This window comes from Trachemys scripta, chromosome 18, assembly GCF_013100865.1.
Source record: "Trachemys scripta elegans isolate TJP31775 chromosome 18, CAS_Tse_1.0, whole genome shotgun sequence".
In the NCBI taxonomy this organism is placed as follows: domain Eukaryota; kingdom Metazoa; phylum Chordata; order Testudines; family Emydidae; genus Trachemys; species Trachemys scripta.
In genome coordinates, this window is record NC_048315.1 from 3,804,742 (window position 1) to 3,822,840 (window position 18,099).

The window sequence follows — 18,099 nt, forward strand, 5'->3', positions numbered from 1 at the left end:
CTGATGACATTTTGACACAGCATGGAAGCACTGTGAATGCCACAGTGATGCTACTTCAGTGTGATGGTGTAGTGTGGCAAGAACAAGGATTTGATCCATTGTGACGGCACATGGCAGTAGGGTTGCCAGCCCTCCAGGATTGTCCTGGAGTCTCCAGGATATAAAGATTTATCTTTAATTAAAGATTATGTCATGTGATGAAACCTCCAGGAATATGTCCAGCCACAACTGGCAACCCTACATGGCCGTGACGATGTGTTGACATGGCACCATGGCCCGTGTCAGTGGTGTTTTGAGACCAGGTGATGCTGTTATAATACAGCGTGATGACATCACATCTCAGCATGATGACATTTTGACCCAATGGGACATTACATCATGGCACCAGGACGCCCTGACGCAGCATGATGCTGTTACATCAAAGCCTGATGACATCACACCACTGCCACATCATAAAAGCGGAGTTAACCCCATAGCAGAAACTGACATTTTCCTTCTCCGCCCCCAGCCTTAAACATGAGGCCTAAGCCCCAATTTCCCGCGTCTGGGGCTTCTTGCCCTTATCCAAGATGTCTGACTGGGCCTAACTCTCTCTGGCGCCTTCTGCCCTTATCCAAGATGTCTGACTGGGCCTAACTCTCTCTGGCGCCTTCTGCCCTTATCCAAGATGGCTGCCTGGGCCTAACTCTCTCTGGCGCCTTCTGCCCTTATCCAAGATGGCTGCCTGGGCCTAACTCTCTCTGGAGCCTTCTGCCCTTATCCAAAATAGCTGCCTGCCCTGGGGCATTTTGCCATTATCCAAGATGGCTACCGGCTCTGGGTCCCTTTGCCCTTATCTAAGCGGGCTTCCCGTACTTAGCATGGCGGCCTGACGCCCAGGCAGCCATCTTGGGGGAAGGCAAGAGGCCGCGGGTAGTGCCGCGCCGCTGTTTCCCGTGATGCCTCACGAGCTCCGCTCTCCTCTCTCCTCCGTTCCCCCCGGAAGAGGGAGCTTGGCGGTGGCGGTTGTTGACAATATGGCGGCTGCTGGCTGCTCCGCGGGAGGAAGAGGCGGAGGGAGAGGAGCCGGCAGGAGGAGGAAGGAGTCTCATTCATAGGGAGCCCGGCCCGCTGCTCTCCCCCCTTCCCCGCCCCGGCACCATGTCCTTCTTCAGGCGGAAAGGTGAGGGGGCCGCCGGGCTGGCAGGGCCATGGGGGTGGAGGCTGCGGGGAAGGCGGGGCAGCAGGCCTGAGGTGGGAGAACGGGGAGGCAACATAACATGGGGGCAGGAGGGCTGGGGACGGGACATTGAGGGGCAGGAGGCCTGAGGAGAGGGAACATGGGGGGCAGGAGGCCTGGCGATATGGGCGGCTGTAGGTGACAGGGAGGGAACTGCTCTTTCTTGGGGGCACGTAGAGAGGCTGAGGTGTGGGACCCAGGCCTTTTTGCCCTCTGGGGTACAGAGGAGGAGGCAGGACCTTGGACAGGGGATTGTAGGAGCCTCCCTTCCCTTCTCCCAGAGAGCCAGCCTGCCAGGGGTCTGCACATTCTTTCCCCTCTGGACACTCATTTTCTCTCCCCTTCTCTGCTGTCAATAAGTGCTTCCCCTTCCATGTTTCCAGGGATGTCCAAGATATGATGATGTCTCTGATGAAGACTTCAAAACAATTAAGCATTTTATTGAAGCATGCAGTGCAAACAATCCTCAAACAAGAGAGTTTAAAAAATAATCTGAAATGACTGAATCTCGCTCCAAATGAGTGGGATCTGTCAGCTCTGCTTTCAGTAAATAACCCTGACTCCTTCCCATCCTCCACCCCACCAAAATAAAAAAAGGGCATGGTTTGGGGTGTTATGATGGGTTTCAACTCCTTTGTTTTATCCTGGCTGCTGCATCTCAGAGTGAGATGTCTGCTGCAGTTTCTCCTTGCCTTGTAACAAGGATCTTGCTGTGACCTCAGGAAATCTAAGCATATTTTGAAATAGATCCTGGTTTTAAACCTTGGTGATGCAGCTAGCAGCTTCATTCACTGGGGTGGTTCTCAGAATAGTTGTAACTAGCAAGGTCAGAGTTTGCATTTTCTTAAGGAAAGCATGGTTTAACAGCTGTAAAAAAGATAACTATTACATGTTGTATACTTCTTGTTTCCTCTAGACTAGTACAATAGACTAATAGAATAAAATTTTGCATTAACCCACACCATCTTGTTAAATTTTACCAAATTAAAATAACACTTGCATGATATAGTAAAACACAGCGGATTAGCTATTTGTATTGTGATGGTATCCTAAAGCCCCCAAGCACCCATTGTGCTAAATGCTGGACAAAAGCACAGATGATACAGTCCTTGCCCCAACGAGCTTATTATACAGAAGTTACGTAGCATAACTCAAGATATTAATATTTTAAGAATCCTATTTTCCTGATTCCTATTTTTGTGCAATGAGTACGAGTAATCATTGAGTTAATGGTTTAGATCCGGGTTTCTCAAACTTCATTGCACTGCGAGCCCCTTCTGACAATAAAAATTACTGCACAACCCCAGGTGGGGGAACCCAAGCCTGAGCCCTGGGTGGGAGTGCCAAAGCCCAAGCCCCACCACCCTGGGTGTGGGGGCCAAGGTGGAAGGCCAAGGGCTTTAGGCAAGACTGGCAGGGTGTAACCTCGACCCTTGCTGCCCAGTGCTGAAGCCCTTGGGCTTTGGCCCCGGGCCACAGCAAGTCCAAGCCAGCCCTGTCGACCCCATTAAAACAGATTGCGACCCATTTTGTGGTCCCAACCCGCAGTTTGAGAACCGCTGGTTTAGATTTTGTTGCTGAATTGGTCTAAAAGCAGTCAGTTGAAACATAGAGGGTGTTTTGTTTTTTTAACATATGGGTGCTAAATTCCTCAGTTCATAATCAGTCTCTAGAGAAGTTACATCCCCCAATAAATGTAACTAAACCTTCCTGTGTTAAGAAAATGACATAAAGAAACTAACCATTATTTTCATTACTTGAAATAAATGACATGCATTCTGGGTTTTACAGTTTGAGCTATGCTATATAATTTAATTTACAAAAGATGAATCCCTTTCAGACAAATAGTAGAACCTTACTTTTACCTGGAGTAAGGCTGTTGTACTTTCAGTTCAAAATATACAATCAGAGGTGCTTACATTTTGATTGGGGAAAAATATTTTCAGCCTACTATTAGTGTTTGGGGACTAAAGTCTGATCCTGAAAGCTGCCAAGAACTCTCAAGTCCTATGGGAGCTCAGTAGGTACTTCCTAGAATTCCTGGTGTTCAACAGCTTTCTATAACAAGCTATTTTTCAATCAGCAGAATTTTCCATGTTTAATTATTCTTCTGATTATGGTTGATTAGTCAGTAAGTGTGTCCAGTATCTGACACAGAAAATGGGGGTATCTGCATATAATAACTGAAAATGGCTAATAGACAGAAGGTAACAATATGACTTAAAATATAAGATTTTAAAGCCAAATATGTTTGACATTTTTCAAGTCGATTTTATAGTCTTACTACTTCCTTGTTCTTTGAAAATAAAATAAGCCTGTTGGTATTAGTGGTCTGAATCATTAGAAAATGAATGTTGTATAACAACACCTCTAATTTGCACAGGCTCAATATTTTTTTTAAATGGAAATCACTTCCACATTTGAAGGGTAATCCAGGTGTTTTATTGTGTGTTAGGCAGTCTGTGTAAAAATCAGTCTTGTCAACCTGTGGTAATACTGTAGTTCAAGTAGTAAAACTATCATTCCTTCAAGAGCTTCTACAACAATTAAGTGGCTGATATGAGTCTCTTGTAAAGTGTCTTGTTACAGAAAAATGGATCCAAACTGCATTTTTTGTTTTGGGAGAGTGAGAAGATTTGATAAGTTTAGATAGTGGTGTTCATTGGCCAGGCTCATATTTTTCACATATGACTGGAAGTACTTTACACGTTATTACAAGATTTCAAGGCCAAAGTAGCAGCACTAATTCTCTTATGCGTGGGGATTAGTGCAGTAGTCCTGGGAAAACAGTTTTAACCCCCCACTTTTCATGGGAGAAGTTCCAGAGATGCCATGAAGTCCACCACAGACTTTGCTGTTGTCATCAATTATTACGTGGAAGGTGCTCAGATACCATAGTGATGGGCAGCAGCATGAAATCCTAATATAGATCCAGCTGTGAACTAATGGTCAGATACAAAATGTTCCTCAACTCTGTACACTGAAGTATTTTTGTATGCAGTTATTTTTATGTAGGCTCTTGTATGAAATAACCTTCCCCAGAGTAGATAATAAAGTGAATTGTGGAACAGGTACTCTGTCTTGATAAACTGGTATGGAAACAAAGTGAAATCCATCAGAGACAAATGCAAAGAGATTCTTATAGGAAGGAATAGTCAAATGTAAAATAGAGGGATACTGATTTTGATAGTACTGTGACTAAAGGGATCTGAGATTATTGGTTTTAGCAGAAGTGGCTGAAACTAAATGTTATAGTGCAACATTATTGCAAACAAAACCCAGTTCTTCTAGGTTGCATGAATAGAAATATCATATAACTAAGGCTGTGAGTTTGTCATGGAAGTCACAGATTGTGTGACTTTCCGGGACCACCGCAACTTCAGCAGCTGCTGTGGCTGGCCCGGGGCTCGGACTCCTGCCCTCCGTCCCCCCCAGCAGCAGGAGTTTGGGTGTGGGAGGGAGCTTAGGGCTGGGGGTTGGGGCGCAGGAGGGAGTGAGGGCTCTGGGTGGTTCTTACCTTGGGGGACTCCCCCAGAAGCGGTGACATGTCCCTCCCTCAGCTCCTAGCTCTGCGTACTGCTTCCGCCCGCAGATACTGCCCCCACAGCTCCCATTGGCTGTGGTTCCTGGCCAGTGGGAGCTGTGGAGCCGGCGCTTGGGTTGGGGGCAGCGCACGGAGCTAGGAGCTGAGGGAGGGACATGTCACCACTTCCAGGGAGCCACAAGGAGGCAGTTAAGGAGCCTGCCAGCCCTGCCAACCCCCCCTCACCCCATCTGCACCAGCAGGTGTCTCCCCCCAGCACCAGCCCCGAGCACCCACAGCTTCCCCTGGGCCCTGCCCCAAGCACCTGCGGCACCCCTGACCATCCCCCAAGATTTAGTCAGGGGTATATAGTACAAGTCATGGACAGGTCATGGACCTTGAATTTTTGTTTACTGCCCGTGACCTGTTCATGTCTTTTACTAAAAAATACCTGTGAGTAAAAATGTAGCCTTACATATAACATAAGGAAGATTGTTGGTCTGCTGCCCTGAGAACTGATTAGGCCTGAGAGAGCTGCTTTCAGTTTTGGATACTGCATTTTAGGGAAGGTGTAAATTGGAGGTGTTGGAGAAAACAAATAAAAGGTTTTGAATAACCCCCAACATCCTCATTTGAAAACCAAAGTACTCTGTCCAAAATCAGTATAGTTGGAGCAAATTGCTATAGTATTTTTATAAGGGACTAAGTTGGGAAAGATGAAGAGAACGGGGTGTATTTGGTGAAAACTGAGGAGGGAGAGAACTTTCTATAAATATCTAGAGATCTTATACATGGGGAAATAATAAACTACATCTTTAGTTGATGAAGATGGGCCGTAAGGCAAGGGGCTAGGGAAATTTAGGGTTGAATAGTAGAAGGAAAAAAAGTAACTATAAGATTTGTTAGGCATCTGACCCAGCAGCCAAAGGAGGTTATAGAAGGTTAGGGAATTCTCATTAGTGAGGATATTCAAGGCCAAATTACACACCATCTATTATCTTAGAAATAATATAAACAGTCCTGCCATGATGTAAGAAGAAGGGTTAACTGATGCACATATAAAATGATACAAGACAGCTTACATTTGCTCATCCTTCTTGGCAAACTGATTTTTCTCACTAAATATATTAAAATCTTAGACCTTGTATGGCAGGCTGCACCTCAGCCTGCCTCTTAGTCCTCTGAAAATGAAGGCTGCCAGTGGAAATTCTATCAGACCTATAACCCCTAATGTACATGGCTATTGTTGTTGTTCAGAATTGGCTTCAAGTGCATGATATGACACCAACTAGATTGGCTGCAGCAGGGTGAAAGCAGAATTCATGTAGTGATATTTTACTCCTTGAAATGTAGCCTATATGCATGTACTATCATTCCTATATCTATAACTATTGCTTTGTAAATTTGTTCTGCTTGCTTCTGACAGTGATGCTAGAATACTTAAGCATCCCATCTTACCACTTAAGTAGAAGGTGACAATTTGAACTACGTCATGTTACAGGTAGTAAGGTAATAACTAGTTAAAGAGTAACAACTTATCTTTACAGAGAAGTTAGCATGAAAGAACAATTAACACTCTTTAGCTAAAGCGATTAGACAATGAAAGACAAGGGAAAGTGAGTAATCGCTGTCACTAAAGGTAGCTAAGACTGGACTTGATGGATCAAGTATTGAGAATGTTTTAGGGAGATATACCTATACCTATCTCATAGAGCTGGAAGGGACCCCGAGAGGTCATCGAGTCAAGCCCCCTGCCTTCACTAGCAGGACCAAGTACTGATTTTCCCCAGATCCCTAAGTGGCCCCCTCAAGGATTGAACTCACAACCCTGGGTTTAGCAGGCCAATGCTCAAACCACTGAGCTATCCCTCCCCCCAGGGAGAATGATGCTATTCTGATGCAGTGTAACAAATTACATTTGTTAAATATTATTGTGCTAGAAGGGATATGTGCTGATTTTCCCAGACAATTTTCATCTGGACAATAGTGTTCAATAATCTATGTAAAACCCAGTCATCTTAAATATTTTAATGTCTACAGTCATGTATAAATTGAGGGTCTACATAAAAAAAAGTGGAAAACAAGAATCCCAAGTTGCTTAATCAAGGTTTGAATGACTCTATTCCAAAATGAAAGTGCTAACCTCTAATATAAATGTAAAATGCTGAGTTGCCAATTCATGGGTCTGCATCATTTATACTTCCCATTCTAATGGCTGTCAGACTGATGCTGCTGCATTGACTATTGTGCAGAACAATTCTATAACTGGAGATTGAAATGCCTCTCTAAAAGATTTAAAATATTTAAATTGGGGTAAGAGCTTTTTTTAAAATGTGCTCATATTTTGCAATGTAAAGACTTGATTCTAGTAGTTATAGTTTGTATAGATTGTACTTGGAAGATTTTCAAGGCTAGAGTTCCATGAATGAGCTATTTGTAAGTAACCTTTTCAGCCTGTAGAGGCCAAAGAAATTTTCACTGGTACTTATGCACTTAAATATTTCTTTAGATGTAACTGGAGGTTACAAGCATGTTTTCAATATCACTTTCATTTTTAACTCTTGAGTCCTAAATATTTTGGTGACTTCGTAATTTTTTGCCTAATTGATCTTTAGGGGTTTTTTTTTTTGTAATTGACAAAAATAATTTTTTTACAGCCATAAGATGCAGATTTTTTTCGACTAAGATATCTCCCTACAGTACTTATTTTGTAGGCACTTGGCAAACATAGAGAGACAGTTCCTGCCCCTTGTAGGCATTTTGCACACAGAGCGAGACAGTTCCTGCCCCAAACAGCATACAACCTAAAATGTTCACCATAAATACCAAAGCATGTTTTAAATTCCATGGTAGGATGCTAATATATACTAGAAATTGTACCACCTAGATTTAAACCAATCTTTTTTTTCTAGCTAACCACACCAATTACTTAGGAATCATCTATACAAAGTTCACAGCTTGATAGAAAGCATCTGTCAAACCTGTCATCCACCACAATTAAAACATATATATCTTAACTATGCTGATAAGTCAAGTTTGTAATAAGGCTGCAGGTGATGGATGTGCAAATATCCAAATGTTAGGTTATTTAGATAATACTATCTGTGAGTTATGTCAGGGCATGGGGAGGAGGAGACATGTTTGACCTTCACATCCGGTGCTCTGTGAGGTCTCTGAATTCCCACAAATTTGCCATACACTTCAATTAACAGTACTGTGTTGTTAGAAACTGAATACTCTTTTGGGCAGTAATGCAAACTGCAGGAAGTAAATATGTGAAGAAATTACTTGAATAGATGAGGAAGCTGAGCTTGCATGTGCTGTAGGTGAAGCAGAATACAGGTTCCTTTTCTTCATCTAGGGTTTCTGTATTCTGCAGATAGTGATCACCCTTCCTAGGACAATGCCATTGTCCCATGTATGGATGCAGGGGCCCAATTAAAATTGGTGATCGCCTCTTAAGTGAAGATGCACTAAGTTTCTAGTATTTTTTTTTTTAAATCACCATAATCGGGAGGGGGGTAAATTATTAATTCCATCTAAATAAACTCAAGTCATCACTTTCTGTTTGTTTGTTTCTTGGTTAAGCTTAAAAATTAAAAGGTAGTGGTGATCTCTGTCTATACATCAGTGGCAGGATATGGCCCCCTACGTGGATGCTTAAATATAATCATCAGAGCTCTAACATATCTTAGCAAATGCACAGGGTCCTTACGGTAGTGTAAATGCAGGTTTTTCTGCCTTTGGCATGAGAGGCTTTCATTTCAGTCATGAGTGGTTCCGTCTCTGCTGGTAGATTGACCTCTGTTGCTTTACTAAAGAGATCAAATATAGCCTTAGTAACCAAATAATTCTGTTAAGATTGCTGTTCAGAAATCTAACAACAATCATGTTCTTGGTATTGTTCTTCTATGAAATGTTTCTTATTCCTCAACAATGGGAAGGGAGACTCAGGTTTGCCATTCTTAATTGATGGGGTCCCTTGCTGAATAGGGCCACAAAGGACTGAAGAATGGAATTCTTGCATGGACCCGTTTTACACTGTTACCACCACAACTAACTTTGAGATTATTTTTGCATAAGAGCTTGTGAATTTTTCCTCTTGTGCAACATGTGTAGCATGCAGAGTTTGTGAATGGGATGCATGCACAAAGCATAAGTAATTACTACTTGTGTTTTTTGCAGTGGCGCAAAGTGCTTGATCTTGGGAATGCTGGAAGTTGCAACTACCATGCCAAAGCTCAATAGGACCTTCTGCCTAGTAAATTGGTCAGAGACTGTTTTGAGGACAGGCCTTTAAAGCTACCAATTGAAAGAAAACATGTCAAGCAGAAATGCATCTTGGAGCAAATAGGCTGTGGCACATTTCCCTTTTTTTGCTGTCTTCTATGGTGCAAGCCATTGCTCAAACACAGTGCACTTTGTTAATATGTAAGACTTTTGGCTTGCTAAATTACCTTTTTATCTTTGGTCCCTGGTAAGATTCTATATTTGCAAATGTGCAGCAAGATACATAACATGATACAGCAAGAAAAGTGCAGATATACTTGTGAAATTGTGATCTATTTAGTCAATTTACTAATGATCGTAGACATTTTTATTTATTTATTTATTTTATTTATTTAACTCCTCTGTGGTCTAATGTTCAGTAACGAGGCTTCTGTTATTGTTTATGTCCCAGTTGTTTGAATCTAAAGATAAATCATCCATAAATAAGCCCTCTTTTGCTCTCCAGGATATGTAATGATAGAGTTTTTGGGAGTCATGAACATACTGCTTTTTGTCATTTTTTGAGGTCAGGGAGTGCAGGTGTCAGGAGTTGGAATAATTCTCAAAACCTTGAAGTTTTAGACAAGTGGGTCCCACTCTCACACTAATTTAAGTATATACAGTTTAGGGACTTGATCTGATAAAAGACCTTTAGGGTCATTAGAGGTCCTGGGTCCTAATGCAGAATTGGCCAAACTTGAAAATCCGTAACGAATTAAAACTTGAGTCATCATAAATATCTCAGATGAAATCGATTTTACATGATCTAATGTAGTCACTAGTGTAAGTGTAGATAGACAGAAGTAATCTGCACCTGTTCATTGCTGAATCAAACGAAAATCCAAATTTAAAAAAATTATTAAAGCTAATGTTAAATTATATAATATACAGGTTAAGAAAAGAGTGTCTGCACATCTGGGTATAGTGTTTAGATTATCCACAAATACAAAGTTTGTTTTTACAGTCATAAAATACATATAATGCTTAATCAGCAATAACCCAAATTAAGGTGAATCCGAATACTCGGGTACATCACTCATGAAAAGTTATACAGAGTTGATTGTAGAAAGCAAATATAGGAATGAGTGTAGATTGTCCCTCGGTAATTGAGCATATTACTTGCTTTCTTAGCCAATGGAAATATTTGCTGGTTTTAGTTTTGCTGGTATTTTTTAGTTTTGCTGTGAATGGACTGGTAAGTAGGTAGACATGTATGTGTCTGTCTTTGACAAAGAATCAAGCTGCGTCCAAAAACACCTTTCATAATGCTACATAGAACAGTTTATTTGGTTGTATTGATATTATCCTAAAATAGTAACCTGTTTCCCCCCCGCACTTCTGTATTATGAGATTAGACTTTCCTTTTACACATGCCATTGTACTTTTTTGATTATCACTGATAAATTTATTATTTTTTCAGTCATCTTCTTTATGTCCTCCTTCAGTCTTTATGCTTTGTTCTATACTGTTCCTTATGTTGGGGCTTCCTCGTTCTCTTCTTTCAGATTCTTCCTAAAAACTTCCACATTTTTCCTTTACATCTGTTGTGCTTCAAGTTCAGTCAACGATTGTATTATTTATATTTGATCAATATTGTTTGTGTCAGTATTATACTTATTGTAAATTTCTATATTGCCTACTGCTGTGTAAAGTCAGGAGCAAGGACAAGCTCCATTTATGTCTATACAGCTACTGGTATTCAGATAATACTGTGGGGATATAATTTTTCCAAAATTGTGTGCTGTGTGTGGTTCACTGAAAACATCTGCCAATATTTTGTTTTAAAATGCAACTAGTTCATCCTTTAATTTTGTTTTGAAAACAGTTTACATTTTGAATTTACTTTAAATAAGAAATCAGGCAACCTACAAGATTGGTTAAGTTGGTTTAAATTACATAATACACGAGCTTTGCGGGACGTTTGTATTAATACAAATCTTTTAATTTTTGTGAAATTTAATCCGTAAGAATGAACTACCAGGTTTTGTGTAAAAAGCTTAACATCCCCATCCAGCTACTGGATGTATGTGTAGAGTTGAAAATAGCAAATATATTTTAAAACAAAGAGGTGCTTATTTGCTACTTTCATTACCCACCAAGTCCTGAGTTTGAGATTTTTATATTCTCCTTCAACAGTCCACGCCATCACAAACCTGAAATAGCTTTTTATTCCTTCCTTTATATTTTACAGTGAAAGGCAAAGAACAAGAGAAGACCACAGATGTAAAAGCAATTAAAAGTAAGCTCAAGATTTACTGAACTCTATGGAAAGACAGTAAGATCCACAACACTGCCATATTTTTGTAACCAGTTGTTCATTTCCTTATCACTGAAGAGGAGCACACCTTGTACTAGAAAAAGTAAATAGTTAATCTGTCTCCAGGTGGCCTATAGTAAATTGAAAACTAATCTTTCCTGATAACTATCATCTTACCAGATCCGGATGCATGGAAAGTTATTCTTTCTCGCGTTTTATTCCAAAATTATCACCTTGCAAATAATGATTATTCCTTATCTGCAGTAGTTTGCTTTCTGAGGTTTTTGGGAGCTTTTTCTGGTATGTAATTTATTTTGCAATTTTGATAATGTGACTTTGCATTGCCTAACTTACAGAACAGGAGGCTAGGTTCTGATTTTGCTTTTACTAATGTAAATATGGAGTAACTCAGTTGAAGTCAGGAGTGCCTTCAGACTTACACCAGTGGAGTGGAGATCCAAATCTTTTTCAGAAAGAGCAGCTACCCTAATACTACACTAAATAGTATAGAAATGTTGTAGTCGTTACATGACTTAATGTAGAAAATTTTTCTGATTTGTTGGTAACACTCTGGGAAAACAACACATGGGAAAACAACACATCTAATTTATCAGTTCTTTCATTTTTATACATGTTCACTTTTTAGTTCAGCTTCCCTGGAGTATTGCTACAATCAGGGCCGGCTCCAGGCACCAGCATTCCAAGCAGGTGCTTGGGGTGGCAATCTACAAGGGGCAGCAGTATGTGTGTTTTTTGCCGCTTCAAGCAGCGCGCCGAATTACCGCCGTGGACGGCGGGGGCAGTCGGTGTGCCGTTAGGGCGGCACGCGTGTTTCCGCGGCGGCGGCTTCTATGTTCAGCTGCCCACAGGGGCAATTCGGCGGCTTCTGTCTTCCGGCTGAAGACAGAAGCTGCCGCCAAATTGCCGCCGCTGAGGAAATGCGCATGCTGCCCTAACGGCACACGGACTGCCCCCGCCGTTCGTGGCGGCAATTCGGCGCGCTGCTTGGGGCGGCAAAAACAGTAGAACCGGCCCTGGCTACAATAATTAAGCTGCTTTTATGTGCCTCAAATATAACTTTATTTCGCTTTTTAAAGTGTTCCCTGGGCTTTAAGAAAAGTGTACAAGCATCTTTGAGCATGTTGATTTATCTTTGAAGCAGTACAAGAAGCAAAGTGATCCTAACCAAGTTAGCAATTATTAGTCATGACTACTTATTAGTTCAAGCAGATTGCTAAGGAAAGGCTATGACATGGCCACTGTGTAAAGTAAAATAAAACTTCAAATACAATTCAGTTTATTACAGAACAAGAACTGCAGATGTTGAGCAAAATGGGAGCAGCTTCCTTGTTTGGCAGAGCACTCTTCAGTGATCTGCATCATATGAGGTTAGAGATTTAACACTATCTAGAAGTTTTAGAATAGGTATTTCATCCTTAGAGTTTATTAAACTTAAATTCTGCTTATAATAAAGCTAGGAGCCTTAAATCTAAATCAGAAAGGTTAAACCATTATCAGATGGGTCTCTTTTTCTACACAGTGTCCTCCAGCAAGTAATCTTCAATTGCTGTGGTCAGCCAAGCAACTAGCTGCTTCCCACAGGCTTGGAAGAACATGTGTTTTCCCATTCCTGTCTGCAATACATACCAAAGGCTTCTTGGAGAATAGCAAGCAGAATTTCAGTACCAAATATTTCAATTCAAGGAAAACCTCCATGTATCTTACAAATTATTTCCAGTGACTACTTGCCAGAATCAGGCCTGTGTTCATGTTTATTCAGTCATGTACATTCAAACAAGTGGAGAGGGAGACTATACTTACCCAGAGTTGTAGATTAGATTGTATTCTCTACATAGCTAATTTAGCAAAACAAAACCATACAGCCATAGATTAAAAGTATAGAAAACAGACCACAAATCCTCAACAGGTAATTGATAATTACGTGAACAAGATCAAATCTAAATGTAAACTTAAACATAGAGTCCTTATTATCTGCTGAACAAATGTGATAAAGGAGAATGGGCAACACTATAAACGGGCTAAAGTGATCTTATCTTTGGCATGGAGAACCCACTTATTTCTAGTACCCCTGCTCTGGTCAGATTATTAAGCAGAGACTGACATGCTGTACTACAAATGGTGTTGTAATAAGGATGCAGGTGAGCTAACACTGTAAGTCATCTCATGGTACTTAGCATGGGATACTGTGTAGAAAAGGTTACAAGTTTTTTTCTTTTAATCATTGTTGTCTTGATTCCAGCTGCAATACCAGTACATTCCCCTCAAAGAAGCACTAGAAATCATGCCTTGCTGGAGGCTGCAGGACCAAGCCATGTGGCAATTAATGCCATCTCCGCCAACATGGACTCTTTTTCTAGCAGTCGGACAGCTGCTCTTAAGAAGCAGCCAAGTCACATGGAGGCTGCACATTTTGGAGACCTAGGTAAGACTTTGCTGTTCTCTAATATTGGTGAGCCATATCTTTTCATATCCTATGAATATTATACGTGCTGACCACTAGGACAAGTTAGCATTGAGGCAAGTAGCATAGTAAGGTTAAGAAAATTAGACACAAGAATAGTATCTAAGTTACACTACAAAGAGTAAAATAACATGGGCTATCCATTCAGTATAAAGCATACTTGTTACCAGTTGGGATCAAAAAGAAATGTGCCATGCCCTATAGCTATTTACAGTAAAGTATATTATGAAGGTCTTGCACCTTCCTATAAAACACTATTGATGACACAGTCAAAGAGGATAGCACCCTAGATGGGCTATGGGCCTGTTCCACTGTGGCCCCTCCTGTGTTCCTTCATTACAGGTTCCTCCATGGGTATGTGTTAAGTTATCTCTAGGCTTAGTACATCTGTAAATATTAGATTTCTGATCTCTCACTTTTTGTTTTCTGTTTAGAGCTCTTTTCATCACCTATGGGCTCTCTATAAATGGATTTTTGGGTTGGCTATGGTGAATTCCGATTATACTTAATATTTTTTTTTGAGTCGTCCTTTTTCTTCAAACTAAACGTTGTGGCCATTTGTGCTGCATGCAGTACCTTTGTACTAGACCTCTAAGGCTACTCTGACGGTGTCGGTTTGTTTTTTATTAAGGCACTGGAAAATTTCATTGGGCTAACCCCAGAGTAGCCACAAGCTTAAATACCTAGGTTCTTAAATTGTAATCATTGTGGTATCTTACATAGAGGCTTGAATTTGCCATTCTCTAGGGCCATAGATCGTCAATGTTGGTAGTCACCAGCCTGTAAGTGAAGGGGGAAGAATCAAAACTGACTGGAAGGCTGATGAGGAACTAGCCCCCAGCTTCCCGAGACCCCCTCATTTTTGTTGTGCCTCGTGTAGCTGCTGGCAAGGTGGAATCTAACACCTACTGCAAGAGAGAATTAAAAAAAAATAAACACTAAAAAGCCCAGGTGGTGTCTCCTACCTGGAATTACAACAGCAGCCCCTGCCAACTGATTAGGTAACGGGCTACAAGGATGGTAGAGAGAAGTCCGAACAGGAGACCAAGGCTGTGTTCCTCCTACTCTGTATCCCTGCCAGAGAGTGCAGAAGGAAAGGTGTGTGCCTTGTGCATTCCACCTGCCTCATCCTCTGGGTCAGAAAGGACAACCAGGTTTGCTAAAGGGTAGAAGGCATCCATTATAAAGTCTGTTTTGTTTACTTAGCTTGGGCTTGTTTAGATTAAAATAATGTAAATCTTGCAGAGTTCTTATAGTTGATTTCTCTGAACCACACAAGCTGTTTATACAGAGCAGGCAAAATGCCATTTAGATTGACCCAACAAATCAATAGACTATTTACCAATATTTTGTAGGCTAGACACTTTTGAAACAGTAACCACTACTGAAAACACGTTTTTTATATTTAACTTCCGCATTGTACGTCGGAATGCTCAACAAACATGCTGTTCAAAAGCCCTTTTGGCACTGCTCACTGTACCATCCACTGACTGTCACAGATTGATTTCACTCATGGATGATGGTGCAGCTTGTGAGCAGAGGAAGGCTTGAGCGTTCAATGTTGCTAAAGTGTTATCAGTGCATTCTTATGGCTTATCGTCAGAGTTTTTTAAAATGCATTCAGAGTTTGAGGAAAGTTAAGGTAGCAGTTATAATGTCATGGATTTAGTATGTGAAAGTATAGAGCATAGGTAGCAGAAAGTGGAATAAGCAAAGTCTGTGTGAGTAGGTTGGTCTTCACGCACTCCCACCTCACGTGATCTAGGCATGCATTAGCAAATGGCTGTAAGGATTAGTCGCTTAAGGCTTCTTTGTGCCTAGATATTTGATACATTGGTTGAATAATCAAATTTTTCTGTCTTTTTGACAATAGGATGAGAACTTTACTGGACTGATCAAATATAAATAATATATATATATTTAAATGGTAGGCATTTCCACTTTCCAAATACTTGTTGGGTAGGAAATGCATTTTACACTAAACTTGTATGGATACTTCAGAATCCTCTCTTTCTCTCTACCAGTTGCATTTTGGTAATTGTTTATCAGATGCCAAAATGTAGAATATTGTGTAAACTCTCTGATGCTTTTTCTTTAGGCCGATCGTGTCTGAATTATCAGGCTCAAGAGACCAAATCAAGCCTTTCAAAGACCCTTGAACAAGTCCTGCAGGACAGTGTTGCCCTACCTTATTTTATCCAGTTTATGGCACTGCGTAGAATGGAACATTTGGTTAAATTCTGGTTAGAGGCTGAAAGCTTTCACTCCACAACATGGTCCCGCATAAGAGCACACAGCCTGAACACAGTCAAACAGAGCTCATTGGCAGAGCCAGTGTCTCCCTCAGTAAAACAGCGTGAAACCACAGTATCTTCTCCAACTGGATTGCTTGATGAGAGGTTGGAGGATTCCAGCACAGTCCATCTGCTCATGACCAAGACAGTACCAACAAACCTGAATGATAGAATTAGCAACATTCAGAACCACTTGCTGTCAAACCACGATAGCAATAATGCCAGGGTACTTCGTCTTGGGACGTCTGAGGCAGGAACCCATTCTGTTCCAGCTGAACAGCAAGACTCTTCCAAGCTTACAGTATCAAACCGAAACAGCCCCTCTTCTGCACTAAAGGACTTGTCAGGAAAACTAATGAAAAGTAAGTGCATCAGCGGCTCTCTTACATGGCCAGTTCCTCTGCCTCTTGTCTGCAAGTGGAGGAGTGTGGGAGAGTAAATAAAAACCTTTTTAAAAATACATTTTACTCCTAATGTATGGGTGCACCTGACTGACATATGTAACACTTTTTTTCAAAGAAAATGGCTAATTTATTGCTAGTGTAATAGCTCAGCGTAATGGTGCTACATAATCCTTAATCAAATTTTAGGATTCTCAAAGTAGACCCGTTAAATCAGATTTTTTACAATGTAGGTGGATTTTCTTGCAGAAGCAATCCTATTCCCAAGGGAAGGCATAAATGGAGAGATGAAGAATCATCATGTTAAGAGGACTAATTGGGCTAGATTCATGTCTGATTCTGACAATAGCTACCTCAAGCAGCTTCCCTTATCCTGAAATCCTAGGAAAACTCTTACGAATCTGCAGTTGCTCTAGATCTTATCAATTTCCATTTTAAAGACTACGTGCTAACTATTTAATGGACACACTCCCCTAAAGAGAAACAAAAGATGTGGGCTTGTTACAATTGGGATAGGTTTAATGTGTTAATTCTGGTCACATTAATACCAGTGGACACTGTGAAGTGGAACCCCTAAAAGGTTATGGGCAAAATCATTCCTGGGCCTGGGTAAAAAGGGCAATTGCTCTGAAACATTTTGTCCTATCAGAGAACTAGCAGTGGTGCATGCTTTCTCTTTTTTTAATAATATTGTATCTGTACCACAGAAAATAATGGCATTTGCAGCAGCATAAAATATTTGTGAACTAAGGTAGATGGGTTACTTTGGAAACTACCTCTGCTGAACATTCAGGGATGTATACCGTGTACTTCCATCAGACCACTGAAGTCAATGAGATTAGACGGGTGTAACAGAACAGATATTCTGCTTCACTGAGAAAAGAAAATGTTTGTGGGTTGGAAAGGTGGATGGGCAGGGGTTGGGGGATGAAGCTAAATGATCACTTTGAAACCACATTGTGTTCTATTAACTGAGTCACTAAAGGAACTCTCAGCATTGATACCCTAACAAACAGACCTGCTTAGACCACAGAGTCATGATGGAGCTCTAACCTTAGATTTATCCCATGTAACTTTCTTTAAGATAAATAAAAATCAGACTCATACTGCTGCTGAGAATGATGCCCTCCTCCCCCCCTATATATAATAATATAAAAAAAATTCCCAGTAGCAGCATGGGTTTAAAAAAAGGAAGAATTGAATTCTGAAAGCAGGAACTGTCAAGATACTGTGTAGGCCAATGTTTAGGCTGAACCCCTTTGTATCATTGGAATAAGGCTCTTTTGAAAGATTTGTGTTAAATATTATGCTGTCAAACAGATTTCAAAACCATTACATACTCTGGCATTGTAACTGTACCTACATGAGTAATCTTGTGAAATCAAGGCAATCTCTGTAATGGCTTTTCTATTTAAAAAAATTGTAGCAAAACTTGAATGACAACAGGGAAGTGGGGGTGATAGTTGCCTCGGTCTGGAAGCTGTATAGATGGTATCTTGTAAAATAACATAGCTAATTACAAATCCTCTCAAGAATGTGTACGGAAAATGTTTTTGTCTTGGATTTATTTGATCAAGCTTCTCATAATTGATTTGTTCTAATTTGGGGCTCAATCCTTCACACACTTACTGCTGGGAGTAGTACTTATTACCGT

At 40.8% G+C, this 18,099-nt stretch overlaps 1 protein-coding gene across 2 annotated transcripts in view; it reads left to right on the top strand.

Annotated features, from left to right (window-relative positions):
* Positions 1–958: 958 nt before the first annotated feature.
* AKAP10 (A-kinase anchoring protein 10) overlaps positions 959–18,099 on the top strand; it is a 35,347-nt gene continuing 18,206 nt past the window's right edge. Inside the window, exons 1-5 of one of the 2 annotated variants that reach the window (XM_034752495.1) lie at positions 960–1,162; positions 11,203–11,250; positions 12,565–12,656; positions 13,529–13,711; positions 15,849–16,406. In XM_034752495.1, the coding sequence (XP_034608386.1) occupies positions 13,630–13,711; positions 15,849–16,406 (640 nt within the window). In that variant the 5' untranslated portion in view covers positions 960–1,162; positions 11,203–11,250; positions 12,565–12,656; positions 13,529–13,629. Of the gene's footprint in view, positions 1,163–11,202; positions 11,251–12,564; positions 12,657–13,528; positions 13,712–15,848; positions 16,407–18,099 lie in introns of both variants that reach the window. The other variant, XM_034752494.1, reaches the window with a different exon arrangement.